The sequence below is a fragment of the Pipra filicauda genome, unplaced genomic scaffold (genome assembly GCF_003945595.2).
Source record: "Pipra filicauda isolate LSUMZ 115617 unplaced genomic scaffold, ASM394559v2 scaffold354_size748207_pilon, whole genome shotgun sequence".
NCBI classification, from domain to species: domain Eukaryota; kingdom Metazoa; phylum Chordata; class Aves; order Passeriformes; family Pipridae; genus Pipra; species Pipra filicauda.
In genome coordinates, this window is record NW_024104481.1 from 555,107 (window position 1) to 578,696 (window position 23,590).

A 23,590-nucleotide genomic window follows, 5' to 3' on the forward strand; every position below is an offset into this window, starting at 1 on the left:
TTTCTAAAGTGTTGCTAAGATATACTATCAAAAAAATGCAGGAATAAAGGAAGGAAAGATCATCAATGACAGCTGAGCAGACCGTTAGTTAGGAAATGGTATGATGATCCAGGCTGACGTTTTTATTGCTTTGTAAACTCATTTATTACCCATGTTATTTGTTCTGAGAATCAAAACAAAATGGGAAAGGAGTTTGCAGCAATCAGATTTAAAGGCTGGTGTGAATATCATTTCTAGGAAAGCTGAAACAGAAGGAGCAGAGAAGTTCCAGATTGTTGAGTTTCTGGGAAAGAGACCATCAGAAACATTCTGCAAGCAAACTATGAGTGGCTGAATACATCAGTCTCTGGATATTCATTTTCATGTAATATTGGACACCAAAGCTTTAACAGAGAAGGCCCCCTTTCTCAGTCAAATTACAGGCTGGACCCCTCCAAGCTGATGTGTCCCAAGCACTGGGATGAACTCTGGGAAAGCCTGGCAAAGGCTTGTCTCTGCCGAGGTGTAACAAGCCCCTTCACAGGGATTTGGAGATGCAGCTCCTTCTGTATCCAGAGTAGCACTGGAAAGATTTTTGTAAAATGCTTTGAAGTCTGACTGTGCCAGACCCTTGTGTCTGATGATTATGTTTGTTCGAGTTAGACCTCTGAGTTTGTAACAATGGAATTATCTATTTTCCAGAACAATTAACACAATGCTATTGTACAAGCTGGAGGTTGGAGGATTAATATGGTTTTATCTACAATGCACTTTTAAAAGCTAATTAAGAATCATTCGGTTTGCTCTGTACTAAAGACTGAGAACATTTCACACTAGATGACTCTTGATCCTCTGAAGGAGCAGAAAGAGAGGGGGAGAGAGAAAGAGAAATGGATGAAGAGAGAATTGTAGAAAGAATGAGCTGGCATGCAAATAAACAAATACATCATAGGGATGCAGTTAGTAGAAAGCAATAAAAAAAAAAGTAATTCCGGTAACACTAGAGATAAAATTGTCTCTTGGACCAAAGGGCTAATCTAAACTATTAATCTGCAAATAAAATCAGTATTTCAAATTACAAGTTTTCCTTGTTAAAGGAAGAGAGATGGAAAGGAATAAAGAGAAGTGCTTCTCTAAGACCATTGTTTTAGAGATGTTTTTGTCACCTAGTGTTTACAGAGCATCTCCTCCTCCTCCTCCTCTCTCTCTCGTGCCTGACATTCTGTATATGGGGAAAGCCTGGTTAATGGGTCTCCTGTCAGAGATGGGTCTCCTGGGAGAAAGTATGCAAGCATGTGGAGCAGAGGTGGCACTTGGGTGCCAGAAAGACCCTGGAGCAGAAGGAGCTGCCTGCTGGTACAGGGAACGATGTGGGTGGTGGTGAGAAGGCAGCTTGCCCCGAAAACACCTGGGCTTCAGGGATTGTAGGTGTCAGGGGAAGCAAAATGAGGCACAGAATCAGAGATATACAGAGGCAATGCAGAACTTGAGAACCAGGGCGAGGATTTTATTTTCCATGCAGTGGTCTCTGCCTAGCCTTTTAAAGGTAAGAAAATTGAAAGCTGTTTCCTGCTTTTGGATGCTTATCTATGGAGGTTCATTTTCTGTCTCTGTCCAAAGCATGTAAATACTATCAGCATTGAAGTGCCTCATTTCAAAACTGGGCTATGCATTACTATTCTGTTGATCAAATATGGCAATTATTTCAGGTTTAAAACCTTTTAGGGATAACAATAGGTGCTGCCAACCAAAGCTAGAAAGTACACATGCATTCAGAGCAAGCTGAATGAGGAATAACAGTAACATGTGTATGTAGAATATATTATGGATTACCATCCTCTTACACAAAGGCTAGTAAACTCTTCAAAATGCAGCAACCTACAGAGCTAATAAAAGGGATAGAAATGTGCGGATGTCTCAGTTTGTCTAATTTGTGTCTTTCTAGCGTTGGTAGGATGACTCACTGGATTTAGCAACTGCTTGTGAAGATGAACATATTAATAACTTTGTACTGTAGCTCTGCCATAAAATGTAATCTTTTACAATTCTGTATTCTCAAGTGAAATACAAGCTTAGAATCAGAACAAAATTAGAAAAGATATGTGAATTGTCAGCTTATTTTCTTTTAAAACCTGAGTTTATACATTTAAATATGCAACATAACTTGGAAAAGAGTATTCCCTTTCTACCCCATCCCTTCTCCGGTGTGTACAACACCCTACTATGAAAGACATATTTAAATATAGGGCTACCAGGATAGTTGTCCAAGGTAATTTGTGTAGGTTTATATTGTACCAAACATAAATTACCATTTTTCTTCCCATCCATAAACACTTGAATAAGAAAGCTTATGCAGACCATGTATGATTCAATGACAAAGAAACCAGCTGCTTATTGACATTTGCATATGTAATCCACAATATTAGTAAACAATGAGATATAGGTCCTTTTGGCTTTTGATAACATTCAACAGATTTGAATAATTAGAAAACAGGTCAGAAGGTTTACCTTGAGGATGTAGTAAATACAGCTGAATCTTTCAGTCCTATTTTAAACTTTTCTCCATGTTTTTAGGCATTACTCTAATCTACAGAAAGGTTAATCTGAATACTTGATGGTTTGTAGAGGGTTATATAGAAAAGTGAGTGACAAAACAGCAAGTAGAATCGGTGTTTCTAGGTATTCAGATGATGACCAAAACACTAAACTGATCCTTTTGTTTCTCTTTGATTTTAATGAGACAGTTTCACAGATTGTGTAACTTACTGTTGCATTTGCGCATTGAACATACTTGGAAATTTACTGAAATAATGGGAAAAAAAATTACGAAACTTTTAATGTAGACTAGACCCAAATGTTGATTTCTAATCTTATGGAAAAATCTATCTTTTTATGCATGACAGTCAATTATGTTTAGGACATTCACTAACACTAACTTTTAAAAAATTCTTTTCTGGGCATGAATAAAGCCTCAGAAAGATAACCATATATTTTCTACCACATTTAGTGGTTTGATATGTTAATGTTTCTATTTATTGCTTAAGCTTAAAATGAGCTATATTTGTAAAATAATTTATGTAAAAAGCTATGCTGGCCATTCAGTCTGTTCATGCCATGCACCCTTTGAAACTACTTAGGCCTTTGATTGATTTAATGTATAAGGAAAAGCAGTGTTTCTAATGTTTCTGTAAAAATCCTAAACTCATAGAACTGAAAATTACATGTTTTATATATTTATATATATAATATGCATAAAATATGTATATGTCATATGCAAAGCCACAATATAATATAATAAATATAAATGTACTGTGATATATCTGTATCTATGTATCCATATCTCCCACTTGGATTCTTAAGTGATAATGAATTACGTACACCCTTATCTCAAAAGCTTAAAACTTGAAAGTTCTTACGCTAAATAGTCAGATATTAACTGCAGAAAAAGTCCAAGTTCAATTTCTTACCTGCTTTTTTAATTTCAGGGACAGCTGTCTTCTCATGAGTTTTCTCTTTTTTTTCTGTTTTTTCTAAGATTTAATTAAAGAAAGTAATTTGCTATGCTAGAACTCTGAATCATACACTCAAATATGTAGTCAGCCAAGTCCTGGTGGGCACATGCTGAAAAAAGTGTGACTTATTTGGGAGTTTAGTTCAGATTATTCCCTTATAGCATTTGCAGCCAACTAGCCACGGATCAATCAGCTGAAAATGAAAATTAATCAGTATGCATCAACTATGGATGATTTGGACCCTTAATAATTCATCAAAGGCTAGGTGAAAATTATCAGTGCATGACTGTGGTGCCTTTTAGCTTAAGCTCCAGTAGCAATGAGATCATTAAAAAATAATTAATGACTTAAATATTTTTACATGCAACAAGACCTTAGTGGATTTCAGATGCTTCCTGGGAATGAATGATCAAAATATTATTTAGATGGATATCATGGCTTTGCAGTTTGGTCACTGCAAGTTTCGATTCTGATTCTATAAAATAAATAAATAAATCTAACCCACTTTTGGAAAGTGATGTACCATGAATTGAATGATATCTTCCGTGAGTTTTGTGTATTGCAGTATCACTATGTCCTACTACATACAGACTCTATTAAATTGTTGAAAAAGCCCATAAATGGCTGCAAAACAAGACATTTTGTTTGTCAGAAAATAAGTTTGGAAAATATTGGATGCTGAACACATCAGACATTAGATACTGAAGAAGTGGTAACATGCAAACAGTGACTAAGCAACTAAGAGAAACACAGTACAGAGCCAGAAGCATAGGATTAACACATCAGAAAACAAAGAGAAATGAGCCAGGAGTGTGAGTAAAAGCTGAATAAGGCCAGTGAGAAACATTTCCAACTCATACCTTTCATCTTTGTTTCAGTCCTATTCCTTTTTTCATCAGTCTTCTTTTCCTCTTTTCTCTCTAAAAATGGAAATAGAAGTTCAGCTGACTATTTTTACATAGATACACACACACAGACATGTATGTTTGTATGTATGTATACATTTGAGATGGGATTCCTTCACTAACTGCAATACGTTCTAGATGTGATAAGCTGGTCACTTACTACCAGCAGCTCAGAAAGACAGTTTAATACTCTGAGAGTGAATGTGGTGCTAAGGATAGAACTGGAACAAGTATGTACACCAGATTATTACTTAAGTAACTACTAATTCAGGAAGTTATGCCCATTAACATGGTGAAACTAAGCGTTTATTGTGGTGACTCAATAGCCATGCACCTGTTCTGCTTCTTTTGTAAAATCTAACCGAGTGGCAGCAAAACTTGAAAGTGGTACTAGGGAAAAAGTATAGAATGCCATGAAAAGCCTACATATACAATATACCTTTATAACACCTTTTATGAGTTGAATCTTTGAAACTATCATTACAGGACTTCAGCTATTCACAGAGAGTTGTTGTTAAAATATCATTACAAAAGAACATGACTTATTCTTTTAAAAGCATCTGCCTCTATTTTGTCAATTAATTGAACAACAGTAGCAATAAGGGGAATATTTTTCCTTTTTTTACAACAAGCTACAACTATTTAATTACTAATTTCGTTAATGTTTTTAATTAGAAAATTGAGAGTTCAGTAGAGGATATGAGGAAGCTGTAATTCTTACTTTTCCTTTGGGAAATGAATTCCTTTTTTGATGGGGAAGAATACAAGAATACAAAAGTAGCTAATCTAAGTGCTCTTTTAATTGCTCATCCATGAAAAGCCAAATTTGTTACCGTCAGGTTGTGCTGCATGGCTTTGGGTGTTGATGTAGTTATACATAGAGAAACTAAAATTTTGTGATGTTTTACTGTTACGTATGTGGATAAGAAACCAAGTTTTACTATCTTACAAAAGAGAGAACCATAAGCCTTGAAGCAAGAGTCTTTTCTTTAATTGAAAAATATTTAAGGTATGGAAGTCTTTTCAGATCCAAGAAGAAAATATACTCCTATCCTATGCATAAATTAACATGAAGACAAGGGAAATATAATAAAAAACAACAACTTACTTTTCACTTCTCTAGGTACCACAATAGACTTTTCTTCTGCATGGAAAAATATATAAAAATAAGGAAAAAAAATAATCTGTACAGCATCTTCCTAAACCAAAATAAATATATACAAATTTGATTTTTGAAAAATTTAAAAATTGCTGGCTTTATAGAGTACATGAATTCCACAGTCTGTCCATGGTGGTTTCATAAATTTTTTATTTTGCCTATCATGGAGGCAATGTATTTACCAATATTCAGGGTCTCCCCAAACCACACTTGTTCTGATTTTCTGACAATAGGATTTAATGTTAAGCATAATCTTGATGCATTACAGCCCTTTCTACTTTAAACAGATTTGTTCAAGACATTTCCCTAGCTGTTGTCTTCAGAAAATGAAACAGAAAATCCTTACATGCATTCTACAGAATGTTTCTCTTGGTGTTTTATGTGCTTAGTTCTTCAGAAGTGTGCTTTGTGATACTCAGGTTTCTTAGACAAGTATAGAGCATTAGAGCTGTGTTCACCCTCCACAAACTTGCTTGGAGCTTCATTTTCTTGTATATTTGAATATTTTTGTTATTGGCTATCTCTAGGGTTCCAAGGAGTCTCTCTCTCTCTCTCTCTCTCTCTCTTTCTGACACGCCGTTCGAGAAACTTGTGCTAGGAACTGTGGATGTCTCCTCAAAATGGAAGTCTCTCAGCTTCAGATTTCACCTAAGCTGTTCCACAGTTCCCCTTTCCTGTGCAACCTGACTTTCATTGTTTCATTTCCACATGTAATGTAGAGCTCTTCTGATTTCTAAAATGTGTTTTGTTTATTTATTTGCTTACTCTGCCTGAATGAACTCAAACTGTTAAACATACCAATTGTGTCAGTTACTGTTAGAAAAGAGTTTCCTTCTGCCTTTCTTCCATTAGCCCTTACCCTAGTAACTGTAGGCTGAAGTGCTACCGGTACTTCTGTAATTTCCATTTTTTTTAGTTAGATTGATTTTTTTGCTTTCTTACACTTCTGATGCTAGGTGATGCACAGGAAAGATTTGTAAGCCCAGGTCTTTACAACAAACAAGATTCTTTTTAAACCAAGACCATTTCTGCTTTTGAATTTGTATAGTTTTGCATGCTTCTGGGGCCCAGAAAAGCCACATGAAATCTGCCTCGAGTTTCATAGCAAGGTTCAGAGCCGTATGTGTCTTGAGAGCCATGAGCTGAGGCATGGAGCTTTGAGAAATGGAGCTTTGTATGGAAGCTGTACAGGAAGTAGAGAGAATTTTTAATGCAAATAACCTAAAGCAAAGACGACTATGTCCCTTCATTGCTAAGTCATTCTAACAATTAATCCCACTGACAAAATTTTCTTTCATCAAGCTCTCAAGCTGCATTATTCAGAATGTCCAGGCAGCCTAGAGACATCTGTATTCATTATGAAATTTCTGGAGGATGATTACATAGAAGTATTAAAGGAATGTGGCCCCTATTTCCAATTTGCACTGCCTAATTGCAAGATGTATAATCTCGGTCAAGTTTGAGAAAAACAGTCACAGGGCTACCATTCACATCTCAGCTGCATCTAGTTCCATTGCTGTCCCTCACAGATACTACTGACAGAAGTTTATGTAAACGAGAGTGATGGACTTGGTAAATGGATATTATGGAGAGCTATTGCTGATTTAACAAAGTGATCCCATTTCTTGAATAAATTTATTTCCTCTCAATTTGAGTAGCTCACATTTAAAATGTTGCTTCTTAAGTGTATATTTAGCACCAGCAAAACTTGTAATTTCTGAAGCAGTAAATGGGCTTTCTCTAGATATGTACACAGATAAATTAAGAGGCAGAGCAAATAATTAAATAGGAACTTAACAAGTCTTCTGCACTGTAAAACATGATCCCCATCTGTTAATTGAAAGGACTTATTATTTTACCTAAGAGCACTAACAGAGCTACAAATGACCATGGATCAACTGCATAAAGAAGGATCATAATATCCACAAACTGTGGGTTACACAAGGCAAGACAAGGTGCTTTCAATGATTCAACATTGACCACAATATAGAATTCAAGTGCAATTGACTACTGAAAAATCTATTGTTATTGCTCCTGTTTCTTGATAATGTAACTAATGATATTTTTTTTCACCATGTCCTAGTTAGAGCAGCCAGGACCAGTTCATCACTGTGTGGGTGTAACCCAAACTATGTATTCTACACTCTATGTCATTTCCCAGTAACTGTTAACAATAGACCATTTACACCAGCTGCTTAGAGCACACCTGACTCCTCAGGCTATAAGATGGGCGTTAAGAAGCCTGTGAGATAGGAGGATATTTTTGTCCTCACACCAATGACTCAGGTGAGATAACTCCCCTCTGGGGAGTCATTAGCACCTCCACAACCAGCCTGAGGGGTCATGTCTGCTAATGACCCATTAAGGATTCCAAAAATATCTCATGACTCACAATCACCCATTGTGGAACTCCCTGCCCTGGTGGAGGTACTGGGAATTCCCACTCGAACCTGAGTGTATATAATCTTGGGGTCTTGGAACTTCTGGACCCCACTCGTTGGATCCAGAGGAGGACCAGAACCTTGACCAGACTGCGACCAGCACTCTCATCAACAGGTTTTCCTTTCCTTTTACTTTGGACTCAGGAGCATCAATATGGGGTTCAGCACAGGGGCCAAAGAACACCATTCTGTTCCTGCCCCAGGGTGCTGGGTTATACACCTGGTTTTTGTGGTTTAAAACCAATTGTTTGTCTGTATAATTGTATTTATTGTATTATTTTTATTAAATTGTAACTTTGACTTATAATCTCTTTTGAGTTGGGTTCGTTTCTCCTACTGATTTACGTTTAAACTAGCACACACCAGGAGCACTAGTCCTGAACCATTTTACAGATAGGGTGTAAGACATATGGGTACAAAAAGACCTCATCTTCAAAAGCCTGCAATACCTTTACAAGAATGAAATAGGGATATATGCAGCTGTTAGAGTACGTGACAGAATCAGTCAGCCGGCAAGCAATGGACTTTTCACTTAATCAAGGCTTTTTTTTCTGTAGGCTCTGGCAGAAGTTGAGCTTTACGTAGTATAAGAAGTACAGTGATCACAAGAAATGTGAATTAAAGTAGTGATGTACTACTGAATGGGAAATTCAGGTAAATTTTTTCCTGGGTGAAAAATAAAAAGAAGCAGCATAGAATAGTTTTCCTGAGAAGTGACTGAATTGAACAGTCATTAGAGCAAAGAAGCATCTAAGATGGAATTATTTATTTTTGAATAAGGGGTGAAGGACTGAGGCCAGTGGAAATCCAAGTAAGATTCAACAAAGACCAAGAAAGGTGTTTCAATCTGAATTGCCTTTACTCATCTTTGACAATGTCTTTGTGTTGTTCTCATTGAACAGCAACTAATTCTTAAACAACAGTGGTAGAGGAGATAACAGAAGCATGTTAACAATGCAGTACTTGAAAACAGGCCTTGTGAGACTGGTCTGCTACTGTGCCAGCAATGAGTGGAATCTAAATTTAGAGATGCTCATGAGTTACTGGGCATAGTGTCATGGGAATGCTGCACAGGAACTGGAAGAAGGTGCTCTGAAAGTTTCTTCTCTGAATTGCTCCTGATGGTTCATGTGTTTATGGAAAGACTGACTCAAAGGAATTGTCAGCTCATCTCATCTCCTCTCAGAAACCAAGGTAAGGAGGGCAGCAAAATACAGCCACGGATTCCTTCTTGTGGAGAGGCGTGCATACAGCAAACACTGACTAGTGGGACTGAATGCCAGAAGTCTGGAGATGTTTTGGTTCACCAAAGCTTTCTTAAGTTCAGATACTTATGTAGGGCTTATCTGCATTTATCTAAAACCCTGTTGCCAGGAAATCTCAGGAGAAAAGCTCTTGTGAGAGACTTTAGATATTGCCTGATTTTGTGAAATACTACAACAGCTTTTCTTGCCTACTGATTCTCATCCTGGCAGAACTAAAGAGCAGCAAAGATATGTGTATACTCACTTACATACAAACCAGAACAAAACAAACATTTACTTAGCTTTTCCTGAGAAACCATAATTCAGACTGAACACAGTAACTTAATTCTGTTTTTCTCCAAACAGCTCTGTACATCTTGAGATGTCACTGGCATAATTTTAAAAGACCATTCCTTATTAATTTTGAGGGAATTACAGTTGTTCTTTGTTTTACTGGTGACTGCAATACTTTTCCTGCTGAACTCAATGAAAGTTTTGCTGTTGATTTGAGTGGAATTTGGATACCCTTTTAAATATTAAAATAACCAGATGTGTTTCAGTTTTCGATGATATTTCTTTCCCCTTTGTGTTTTGCTTTGAATGGAGACTGACAATGACTGGTCAGTTGCACTTTGGATTCTAAACAATTTAACACATTCACAAAATAAGGCCCCTTTAGGGTTACAAAGCTTCTGGAGGAATGGAAAAACAATGCAAGGAAATATTTCTGCTTAGTTTAGGGTGTCATGGAAACTCATAGTTTTAAGATTAAGTCTAAATTTCAATTAAAAATTTACCTCAGTGGTCTCTTTGAAAAAAATCCCTTTCTGTGTCCTTGTTGGTCCAGTTATTTTCCCTATGAGAAATAATTCTCTCTAGATTCAGCCAAACTACAGAAAGGTCAAGAAAGATCAAAGAAACCTAAATAATATTAAAGTTCTTAGAATTGCTTCTTTTAACACACAAACACATACACGTGCACACACGCATACACACTCATATGTTCTCTCTAACTTACAGGTGAATGCTTAGGCCAAAATGAAGTGTATTTTTTTGCAAAGCTCTGTTTAAGTGGCACCTTTTTTTTTTCGGCAGAGGAATGAAATACGATTTGTTCTCATATCGAGCAAGTGAGATTATTGAGGCACATGGATAATTGGAGATATAGCAGAAATCCTAGGCAATTTCTCCAACTTGACTTTGCTTTTTGAAACTGCTTTACTGTTTTCAAATCCCAATCTGAAACACTATTTGGCAGCTGTGAAGATTGCTTATGGAGATATTTTTGAGGTCTACAGAATCTATGTAATAGCAGTACCATGCTTGAAATTCCTAATGTTTTCATGTGGCCTACATAAATGTTTCTCATTTCTTCCTGTAGTGATTATAGGCTCCTTTTTCATGGCTCTGTTGAATTAAGCATCAGAACTGTTTGCTAATAGCATGAAGCCATATGTTGCCCTCACTAAAAAACACAGTGGGGAGCAAAGGGATAAAAATACCAGTGCAATGAAGCCAGAGCATGCATGCCAAGAGAAAAAAGAGAGGGCAGGCCAATTTACAAGACAATACTAGTAATAGGAAATCCACTGGACAGTGGTCAATGGTAAACATGATGCAAATATGATTTGACAGAGAATTAAATTCCCAGGGGAACACTGACTTGTGGTACAATCTTCACTAGAGAGAGCCAAACCAACAGAGCTAAGGCAGCAGAGTTAGCCTTCTCCATCCTTATGACTAACATTCCTACTAGGCAACATGAATCAACAGCAGCACCAGTTGTGTTACCAGTGCTGGGAAGGATATTGTTGTCACTTTTTATGGGGCATGCTTTTGAGCAAGAATGTCTGAGCTTTATTAATGGGATGATGAGGTTATGCAGGACCTCTTCTGTGAGAGTTTCCCTTTTCTTTCCAAAGAAAAGTGGAATTTCTGCTTTTGAAAGCCCAGAGAATCTCAACCAAGTAAGTATTTTCCATTTGCAGGTACAACATATGCAAAATATTATTGCTTTTCTGTAACATTTAAAAAGCACTTGAAAAAGTTAAAATAATCTTCAGAGCTAATTGTTTTTATTTTATTGCATAGATTTTGGTGAATATTTAAAATGGATAATCTAATATTGTTAATTGTATTATTATTATTATTATTATTAATATTAATGATGAGAAAACAAAATAATATGTCTAATCAAAATAGACATATCTTCATAAATATCTTTCTACATTTGAGTTTTTTTCTAATGTCTGTTTAACTTTTTGTATTTTATGCTAGAATAAAAGTAGTACAGAAGAGCCTCATGTCATTAAGGAAAATGTCAAGGGCTTTTTAAAACCATGACAATTTAGGGTTTTTTTCATCTCGCTAAATCATTAGAATGTACTGCTTATATGCTTAATCTAAATCATTAAATAACTCACTTTGAAACCTTGTTCATATTATTTCAAAGGTTTTACTGTCTTCAGTACAGACTCATGGAGATTTAAGGCCCATGTTTCTCAAAAAACCTTGTTATGCTACATATAGTGGGTTAAAGCTAATCAAACTGTTCCATCCAATAACCTAGACTAAAACCTAGCCTGTTGTATTGTGCTATTTCTCATAGCACTATTTTTCTCTTTTTTTATTTTTATTTTTATTTTTATTCTCCCTTGGATTAAAATTTATCAGAAAATGGATTTTTATCCACAACTCATGTCAGTATTATTAAGAATACTTCAAATTGGAAGAATTTTTTCAAAATTGTGCTTTTTGGAAAGGTTTTGGTTGTATCTTGAATCACGGTCTTTCACTGGAAGGATTTTTTTTAGGGTAATTGATTTTATAGTACAAAAGAAAAAAATGAGGTTTTTTTATACAACAATCTTTGTACAGAAGAGAAGGCAGACATCGACAGACTGTACAGAAGCAGATTGATTTGTACAAGATTTATACACTTCTACACATCAAGGAAGCTTTGTCAAAATTTGTATTGACTTTAGTAATTTAAATATTCTTGGCTATATCCTGTAATATTATATTCATGAACAGAGGTATAGACTAGAAATTCTTAAGATAGTCGGATAGTGTACATTCTATACAGCACTAAACATAGATGTAGTTGCCAATTCAGCCTCCACAAGAGTTTTGGAGGAAGTTAAACATATTTCACAGCAATTCACTTTATTGTATTCTGCAAAATTTGTCATTAGAGGATTCAAACAGTGACCTAGAAAAAATATCTTTTCCTCATAGGTTCCCTGAAGATGCTACAGAAACTTTAATTTTTTTCTTTTTTTTTTTTTTCTTCATTTAATATCACAAATACCAGCAAGATGGCAAGGAACAGCCGGTATACTTCAGTCAAAGAAGTGGGATATGTCAGAGCCTGTCACAATGCATTAACAAATCAGAATGGATATGTTGATGACTCTTCCATGATCAATGCTATCCTACTCCAAGATACAAGCACAGAGTTCTAGGACAATACAACCTGGAAAATCATACTCAGATACAATGCCATTCCGAGGTTTTTCATGATACAGGGCTCTTCAAAGTGGTACAAAGCAAAGTCTATTTGAGATCATATATAATATTCATTAAGATTCCTTCCACCAGGAGAAACATTTTGATAAAGGCTTCTCACAAAAGTGCTGTGATCTTGTGAGAAGGCAAAGACATGCTATTCTGGGGCAATTAACATGAAGCCTTATGGATAACTACCTAAGCCTCTGAGCTTAGTTTTGACATTTCTTGTCTAACTACAGCATCTTCCTGAGAGATTACCCTGCCATGTCAGAGAGCTTAACATGAGAGGACTATCAGAAAGGAGAGTCCTTCTTAGATGAATGGGGAATGGAGGAAGCTAAAAGCTATATGAGCTGAGTGAAAAAGTCAAGACCTGAGAGAGAGAATCACAGAGGATCAGTATACACTGCAAAGCAGTTTTAGGATGCCAGTGAATAGCAAAACACAAGAAATCTAGAGTTAAAAGAGGTGGAGAAGAGTACAGTCAAGGAAGAAGAAACATATTAAAGTCAAAGTTCAGGGAGCCATGGAGAACTGATCTGTTCAAATTACAGGTGACACCAGTGTCCTCCCTAGATGGCAGCATCAGAGTGTCAGCTAAGCTGAGAGCACTGTTCCCAAGTCCTTGTGAAAGCTCCAGAAGAAGATAAGATAAAGAATTTAGAAGTTATTTCACTTCACAGTTTACCAAACAAGGTTTCCAAGCTTGAAACCTAGGTAGGAGGTAGGTATCAATGCCTTTCTCTTCACAAATTTCCTTTTCCTGTTTCTCTTGTTTATTGTTACAGGATCTTTTGTTTCGTTTTATTATTCTCTTCTGTTGGTGACCTGGAACTTCAAACTCTTCATTGAACTTTGACGGTAAGATCTTTGAAAAGAGCCAAAGAACCATGAAATAGGAGAGCAATGATCTGTTCTTTTTCTTTCTGACTGTATGAATACAAAGCATTTTGCGTTTTGACCAGGAGATAGCTGAAAATTTCAACTCACATACAGACTTTAATGCCATTTATTGAATACTACTAGAATATAGTATACAAACTGGGATTGTCTTACATAATTACCCCTTTTCCAAAAAATTTACTGTGGAGGTGAAGGAAGAGCAAATGGCAATGGTAAGGAGAGAAAGTTTGAGTTTTAATGCATAATAACAATATGCTCTTTTTCTAAGACCTCAAGAAATCAGCAGAACATAGTATCTACAGGGCATAGGATAGTATCCAGGAAAAGCTTTCTATTTGAAGGTATCAAAAAATCTAAAAATTCTGGAGATATCTGGCACATATGCTACCACTATTTTCACCTTATCGGAAAACAAGAGTGGTCCAAGGTTACGTAAGAAAGCAGTGGCAAAACAGAGTAAAAGTGAAAACATGTTGTTCTAGAAAAAGAGTAAGATCCTTCACCAGTGGCATGATTATGTATATAGTGTCTGACTATCACTGAGTTGGAAAGCCCAGGGTGTAAATAGATTGGTTTCATAAATTTCGTGTGGGTTAACCATTCTGTTACTTCCTACCATTTTACCATTTTTTTTGGAGCTGGTTTCTTCTGTCAGAGGCTGGGCCAGTCTTTCATGTTACAAAAAGTGCATTTCTCAATTAATAAATGCTTCTACTTATTCCCTTTTCTGCGAACTTAATATACTATCTTCAATTATATTTTTGATAAGAAGGATCTATGGTTCAATCTGCCCCTTCTCCTGATCAGGGCTATTTAGTGATGTACCAGTCATAAAGGAATGTAAGCACTAAGAAGTCACATGCAGATGTCTCTTTAGCTATTTCAGAGATTTATATTTCTCTACCTAGTCCTCTTTTTCCCTTCTGATCTTGTGCCAAATATTCCCATAAATTACTTATTTTTTTTCCTCAGGGCTGAAATAAAGCTTCAGGGTTTAGGGTTTCTCAAGGCAGTGTGACATATTTTCTCATATACGGAAAACACAGAATAGCACAATATAACAGCTTTTCACAGTAGCATTTTACAAGTAATTCTGCCTTCTTCATTTCCTTTAAAACTCTTGCATGAGCAGTATTGTATCTCAGTGACCAGCCTTCAGCTTTAAAGGAAATTCAGTTTTATGGTTCTGAGCAGATCATCTGCCCCCCCAATTTGTTTGCCAAACGGGTATCTAATTTACATTCCCAATTACCTCAATTGCACACATAAACGAGCTAATGAAACACACAAATGTATAACTGGTCATAAATAGTAATTTCTAAGTGCAATTGCAGTAATTGCATGCTCCTCATGATTTTCAAAATCAAGAACCTAATGTTAATTTAATGCTAGTTCATCTTGTATAACAGTTGTATTTAAAGCAGAAGTTTATCACTCAGCAAATGTGGCAGTCTTGTTCTATTATGTCTTTTTTCCATTACGGTTAATTGGTGGATAACAGTGTTTAACATTGCAGGGACTTCTTTCTGCTGATAAGCAGGGATCAGGCATTTTCCTAAAATAAACAGGACTGCAAATCTATTTATAAACTACATTGTGTCACAATAACTGCAGTTTTACACTCCTTTAAACAACATATTTAAAAAGAAATATTCATTTGAGGTAACGAGATTTTGGGGAAAGAGATAATAAGCCACATAACTATTTTTGTCCAAATGTTCTGGTCACAATAATCACATCACAGAAATATCTAATTAACATATCTGTTTTAGTCACAGGTCCTGCCAAAATCTAAGTCTCATTTTCTGTTTCCAAATGCAGTTAAATCTTGTAGCTCTCGTTACTTATTCTGCTGCCATCCCATCTGTTTTTCTCTTAGACTACAATTGATTTCTGGATAATGTAGAACTAAGACCTCTATGAGAGAGATTAACAAGTGCTGTGGTGTGACTGAATTACTCTGAAGTATCATATGAAAACTTCTATATAATTACATGAAAAGAATCATGTGTTATTAAATTTGTGTTACTAAAGTGTATGATATAAAGACCAAGAATGTATATTGCAGTAGTAGTTCTAAGTCATTGGATGTAGTCCATTTTAAAATTAAAATGCGTATTTCAACCACTTTACTGTTATGGTTAGACTATAAACAATATAATTCAATGGCAGGGATTATGTTTTAATCTTTTGAAGGTAAGGTCTGACTTTGTATTTGTCTTTTACTGGTTTTAACAATAGAAATAGGGTTGATAAATGCAGAGCCAGAAATACTATGTTCATTATTGCAGATAATGCACAGAAACACTACTGAATAACAATAGCTGAAAGAGTAATCCAAAGTATATTAAGAGGATAATGTTGATTATGTTTATAGTTAGATAACAATTCATGGCTGAACACCATTCAAAGCATTTTACATATTAGGCCTCAATTCTGTAATCTGTTTCGCTCAGGAAATCCCCGAAGCCATCTGTGGATGGCTACCACCATAAGGAACACTTAGGTATTGTGCATATTTCAGTGTGCCATTCCTGTCCCAACCCTAATTATTAGATCAGCTTTGTAATATAGGTTATATTTACAAAAAATAAAAAAATAATAAAAAAAATCCTTTAGGACAGATAGTCAAGTTAATGAGAAGAAGAAAAAGTAGAAAAACTCAAACTTACCGTCAACAGCTGCTGGTTTCTTTCTTGGACTGTGTTCTAGAAGAAGACGAGGTGGTACAAATTCCTTATGTCCTGCACACAAGTATATGGGTTAAGAAGCATAGAAAATGTATTCACTAACAGGCTAAGGCTAAGTAGTTTCACTGGGAGACTGAACTCCCTTCAAAATTGTTCATGTTTAAAATATTACACTGTGCATAAAAGCTATTATCTTTCTGACACCTTAGGAAGGAAATGTATTTCTCAACAAACAGTAATTTATTTTTAAGAGACATATTTGAAATCAATGAAGTCTAGGTGACTCAAGCATATGCTGAAATACTTACAGTTTTATTTTTCTTTATTAGGCTCAAAACTGAACTATAATACTTTGATAATAATGTTACATATTCATGATGCCTCTTCTACAGTAAAGGCTTATTTTCTTCTGTCAAACAAATGATCTTCAGCAGTTCCCTAAAGTCCACTTATTATGAACTCCTTGAAACACCAGTAAAAATGATGATGTTTCTCATCCTTAAGGGTTATTCTTAATTAGGCAATACCAACCACGTCATGCATTGTAAACACTGAGGTCCTGGTTCCAGCTGCTGGTTGAAACACCTCTACTCTCTCAGACCGTTCAACTGGGACTTTCTGTACTGTCTCAGCCTACGTGCAGATATCATGCTTTATAACAAAATATTTTTCACTTCATTTCTCCAAAGATTCTCAAGCCGATTTAGCCTACTCTTATTACTTACGCTTATTTTCTAGTCTCTAACATGTTTTCAGTCTCATTTCCTTTTAATTCCTTTCTCTGACATTTATTCTCAGTAGCTATCATGTCATTGTCATTTGGAAAGTACATTTTTTTTGTGACATGAGAAATAAAATTACGTAGTTAAATATAATATTGATTCAGTCTTATGTACCAGCATACATTCACTGCACCAGAGTCCACATGCAATCAGGCTGTTAAATCTCAGCTCCAACTCCACATCAGAAGCTCAAAGTCATGCCTCATGCTTGATTTCTCGGAAGAGAAATTAAGATCTTAATGGGCCTTGGAAACTGCAGCATCTTACTTACCCCTCTCATTTTACAAAGGTATGTGTACTCATGGGGAATGCATGAGAAAAACATCATCTTGGAGACAGCAGTGGGATTTGAGCATCATGGTCTTAATGTTATTGCATCTCATCAGCATATGTACAATTGCAGGCATGTGGTTTAGTTCATCCAGTAATTTGTATAAAATATCACGTACAGAGCTGCTCAGACTTGACTCGTGCCTGAGCTACTGAGAAAATGTTAACACATTGGTAAAATCAATGCTTGAAGGTGCTTTGCAACAAATAGTAAAAATCAGGTTTTACACATAATTCCTGTCTTGGCAATAATGAGAAGTGGACATTTACCAATCTCATAATAGAATAACTATAGCCTTAAAATGAATGTTAGGCAAACTTTAGGAATCCAGGTATTTAGCTATGATTTTGCAAACACTTTATGTCTTAAAAAAAAAATCTTGAAGTTGCAAACTCAACTAATGAACCACCGAACACTTTTGTTACCAACTAGAATAGAAAAATTACATTCATAACATTTGTCAAAATACAGAAACTTCATCGACTGAATTTCTAGTTCAGAATGAAAACAAAAAAAACAACATAAAAATTAATAAAGAGTGGATAATCATATTCTTTCTGCTAGGTTTGATCAGACTAAAGATCACTTTTTTCCCCCCTAAACTAGATCACCTACCCCCAGGTAGGAAAACTGATCATTTTTATAAGTTGGACTAATTGTTTTGTGTGAAAAATGATAAAGAGCAGTGGTTCAGAATGTTGAGTGGATGAGTAATGAAGAAGGATAATCAATGATTTGGACTGCTGTGTTGTATCTACAGTGTGAGGCAATGATTTAACACCTCTAGGTCAAACTGTAGGCTGGCTCCATTATCTTCTTATTCTTTACTGTAGCAGCAGTTTTCTAATGATTGCACCAGTGTGAATATACTGCCAGTATGGTACCACTTATTGCTAATGACTTGTCAAGTTTTATTTTATAGTTTTACAAGTTCTAAGAAAATAATTTATTTCATGCAAATTGACCACATGATCCAATATGAGAGTGTTTTAAGCATGAAAAGCTTAAGCTTCACACATCAAAAACTTTCCCTTAGGCCAAAATGTTTGTTCTGAGCAGGTTCCTATCCACTCTGATAAAAGGCTTCTTTAATGTCTCCATGTCTTATTAAATGTCTCTATATTCACTTTGATGGGATTGCAAAGGACAGTAGCTGAATAAATATTTTATTCATTCTTTTGATGAAATATGTTAAAGGGGATAACCTAAGTCAAATTTCTTTTCTTTCCCTTTTTCTCTCCTCTTTAAGTTATAAAGCACAAGTGGTTTTCTGTAGTAGAGATGGCTCACAAATAGAACTGAAGAACTGGCTTCAGCAGATCAGACCATTAGGATTAATGGTGTCTGCTATCTTGACTCCAGCAGTGGCCAGTTGGACACATATCCATGATGTAAATGAGAGGAAGGCAGGATGTTTTTAATGCTCCCAGTGGACAACCAGATTAGTCCATGAATCATGAGAAGTCATTATCCAGATTACTGTTATTATTATTGGACAACATTTATCTGACTGCTTTAAAAATGCAGCAGAGCACTGCATAGTTATTTGCTTCTCATTTCAAATGTAGACTTTACTTTTCTACTATGAGATAAGATGAAAAGGTTAATTTAACTTGCTTTTTTTAATTTTTTAAACTTTTATTAGGGTTTGATTGCTCAAAAAGACGTAATTGCAAACACAAAAATGGGCACACGTTTCTATGCCTAATCTGTCCATACAGTTCCACAACATTTCCATGCATAATCTTTCCATGCATTTTTGCTACAGATATCTCTTTCATACATGATATTGCAAACAGTTCTCTAACAACAAATTACATCAGATGACAACTGAAATAGTGGAATGTTTTGGTTTTAATCTAATGGGAATGTTCTCATCAGAAGAAAAAGTGTCACATTAACACACGAGTAGCTTCTTCCACTGCCTGAAAGGCAAGAAATATGCTGCAAGGATGAGCAGAAGGTTTAAAACACTAGATGGTAACATGAGTACTTAACTGAAAATAAGCTACAGACCTCAAGCTCTGCGAAACTTCTGTCATTGGTGTTTATTAAATCACTTGAGATGTCCTGAATAAATTAATTCTGACTTGGTTTATTAAAATTTTAGATTTTTTATTGCATGGAAAGGAATACAAGACAAAATTTAATTACCTTAATTTCTCAATCTAGGAAGTGTCTTTCTACATGTATCAAAAATGTCATGTCCAGACATTGTGGATAAATTGAATTTTTATGACAACAGCAAATCATATGAGTTTTCTTTCTTCCCTGATCTTTTGAGTTCTATTTGTCAGCAGCAACCTTAATAAATTAAGTGTCAAACTATATCTTTCTAATTCAAAAGATCGAGATAAAATAAAATGTTTCTAAAATTATTATTATCAAACAACTAAACACATTGTAGACAGATGAATATTCCAATTGGATATAGAGAGAAATAATACCACCCCAGAATGTAACATGTGGAAATACCACTCCTATGACTGTTCACTTCCTCATACCTATATAGCAGTTATTTGAACAGCAGGAATCCTACAGTCCAACAGCACCAACACTTTGTTACCGTGTTTCTCCGCGGCAGCAAAATGTCTCCAGATAAATCTCATTCTGCTCAGATGTGATGTCATTCTCTAATGATAGTAAAAATAATTGAAATAAAATAAATGTGCTCTTTGCAGAGTCGTTTGTTACAAAAAGTAAATTCAAATCAAATGTTTCATGAATCTTGGAACAAGATATGGATCAACAGAATGAGGTAAGACTGCCAAATATGCTTTTAGAGGACTGAAAACTTCATGAAGGCCAAACATTTTTTCCAGGCTTCCAGTTTTGACATGTAAGATGCTAGAAGTTAAATGTGAGTCTCTCTCTTGCTATCAGTCGTTACTCTCCAGACCTTAGACTGTCATTGTGCTGAGGAAGGGTTTCTCTGCTTAGTACATGTGCATGAAAAACTATGAGCAAACCGTTTTTCATTAAGAAAGAACAGCTGTGGATCAAGAGGTGAGATTGTGCAACTGTACTGAACAATGCAAATATTCATTTTCAGGAAAGAATGAGTTGAAATACTGACACCCGTACAGGCATTCTTTCCTAAGGAACATATTGTGACATAATGGTTTTATGCACACTAGTAATTAAATTGTGCCTGAGAACATTACTGGGTTCTGGAATTCAGACATACATATCCTGCAACATTTTTTTGAATAGTCCCTGACAACTTTGACTTTTGCTAAGCAGCAATGTCTCAAACAATTAATTGGCTCAATTTAGGAGTTAACAAGGGCCAGGGACCACTCCAAATAGACAACCAACCCATTTCGACCTTGAGGAAGTGTACTGGATGCAGATTACTCTATGACAGAAGAAATCACATTCAGGGTACAGTGGAATTGAGTTTGATTTACTAATCTAGATGTAGCCCACAAGTCTTAAAAGTGATAACAAAATTATATCAAATGGAAAAAGTAGTTCAAACAGTGTGTTAATGACCTATTTGGAACTGAATTTTTGGCAGTGGCAGATGGAATTAATGGATAATAAAATGAGGCTTTTATGAAAGTATATCTTGGAAGCCAAGATACATTTCAGTTTTTCAGTTGCACTCAGGATCTGGGTCTTATTAAATGGATAATTGCTCAACATAAAGTGAAACTCTCATTTTGGATAAGGTTGATGTTACCTAAGAAAAGACTCTGTTACAGTGGTGCAGTGATTACCAGTACCAATGAAATCCTTTAAATTGTCATATTATGGTGCAGACTAACTATCAACCAGTTACCTTTATGATGCAAAAGAAAAGAAGAAAAGGGAAAATTACATGGATAATACCAAATCTATCTATCCATCTATGTTCCACTGTATCTATGCATTTAAGCCCATTAAAAATATCACAGACAATTTTGGAATTCTTCATAGATCCTAACTTACGAGTAAAGCATATTATTGAGAGATATTCCCTCAACACGCAGACAACAAAACGAGGCATTTATAAATAACCTTACAGCATTGGGAGGCCATTGATCTGTTAAGTTGAAAGCAAGGACCAGTAGGTTAAAAGTGAAGGTGTAGGAAGGATGGATGCAGACTGATAATGTAAATATAAATGCTGTTTTCAATGGAGTAGGTGGAGCGATTAAATTTTGCTTCTCAAGGCACCAAACAAAAAGTAGCAGCAACCTGATGGTCTTCTATTCTCAATACAAAGAGATTTGAGTTCATCCTCTGTTTTTGATGACGCATTCTTTTATATATTTACATGCAGTTATACCTATATAATATATAGCATGTATATGTGCATGCATGGGCATATGTGTGCATATGCATTCACATATATACCTAAATACATATAGGTATTTATTTTGAATGAATTATAGAAAGGTTAGGGTTGGAGGGGACCCTAAAACCATCTATTTCCAAATTCCTGCCGTGGTTTAGTGATGTTTGTGAGCAGAAAAGACTTGATTTGGTAATTGAACAGGTGTGAGATTCATTGTTGCAGATTCCTGGAGGTTATATGAACATCAGTTAGTTGCTGCGTTTTCACTCAGCCACCAAATCCAATTAAAGTCACAGCTGGGAACTTGTTTGATATATCTTTTTCTTTTCCTGTGGGTTTATATCTCACACAATGCAAGTGTGAGCAAGTGTACAGATGAGGCAGGCAAGAGAGGCATGGGTAGTTATAGGTGTTTTGGTTTTTTTCTCTTTTAACCTACAGCCAGTACTATGGGTCTAGAAATGTATGCAATATATTTTAGCTGCATGGCAGATCTGCACAGTTAAATCCAGTTAAAATTATATATCTGTTGAGAACTATTTTACTGAGATTTTTACAACAAAATCCCTCTTTACTTCAATCTATACCTTGTGAAAGCTGTTCTAGTTTTTGTGTTCAAAAGACTGAAGTCTTTTAGGAGTTAAAAGTTAAGTATTAGCAATTTTGCCATTAAGTAAGAACTCACACAGCCTTTCTGACATTAAAATAAAATTGAATTGAAAAAACTAAAAATTCAATTGCCTTCACTTCTTGCCATTATTTATCATGGACATTTAGCAGATAAAAATAATCCTACATTTATGTTTAGAAATATCGAAAGAGGGACCCAAAGAACTAAGTAGTAGGACAGTGAAAATGATGGGTTATTGTGTGGAAATGATGGGCTATTATAGTTATTGCTGCATACTTGAGTATGAAAGGACTGTAAAAGCAGATTATAAAATGGAAAGCCATATTCAGCCTTTCTCTCCCCAAATAGCCTTTAATAAATTGGTATCATATACAGTGACCTCTAGCATAATTAACATGAATATCAGGAGTTAGTATAGATGCATTTTTTTCACAATATGAAGTATCCAAGGGAAAATAATTAAAACAGAGAAAAGAAAACACTGTAACTAAATACTTGCAGCATAATGGAGGGGACTGATAAGCTGTTATGATGAAAAGTAATAAACACTGACTATGCCATGGGATCACTGCTCAGTAATTTGTAAGTTATTTGTATTTGGTTTATCTGTACATAGCATCATTTCAACTGTCCTTATTCCAACCACATCTAAGAAACATTAAGTGCTAAAGTCAGAAAAGCTGAAAGTAACTACTGCAAGAATGCTAAAACTTTGTGTTGTCTTCGAGAAAGAGTGCATATGCCAGGTTTTGCAAAACAAAGACAGCCTAGGATAGATAAAATCACTATAATAATTTCTCATAACTATAGATATTTGTAGGTAGTGAATATGTTTAATATAGAAATCACTGGAAGTCAAACTGAACCCAAATACCTCTGACCACAACTCACAAAGTTTTTCATATCTTTATCTTTTTGCCAGAATGAGAGAAACAAGAAGTTAATGACAATCACCTAAGACAGTGAATCCATAACCATTTTTCAGTAGTTATGATTTCAATAATAATTTCAATTTAAAGTTAGAGGGAAAAGAATGGAGAGGTTTTATTAGATCAATTATCAGGAGTTGGGCCCAAAGGTACAGAGGTGTTGGTTCCTAACTCCTGTTTCTCACTCCCACTGAAATCAACGAGAACTAAGTATTAGGTTCGTATCTCATACCTCTGAAGGTTAGGCTCTGTGCAATTAAGAAACTCAGTGAACATTCTCTTTCTTCTATAA

General features: G+C 35.4%; 1 protein-coding gene across 1 annotated transcript in view; it reads right to left on the bottom strand.

The window, feature by feature from the left end:
* Nucleotides 1-1,145: 1,145 nt before the first annotated feature.
* The window catches only part of TRDN (triadin), a 111,056-nt gene continuing 88,611 nt past the window's right edge, over nt 1,146-23,590 (bottom strand). The window contains exons 13-16 of the mRNA XM_039384440.1: nt 16,326-16,397; nt 4,352-4,411; nt 3,447-3,509; nt 1,146-1,252 (exon numbers count right to left, since the gene is read on the bottom strand). Of these exons, the coding sequence (XP_039240374.1) occupies nt 1,146-1,252; nt 3,447-3,509; nt 4,352-4,411; nt 16,326-16,397 (302 nt within the window). The remainder of the gene's footprint in view (nt 1,253-3,446; nt 3,510-4,351; nt 4,412-16,325; nt 16,398-23,590) is intronic.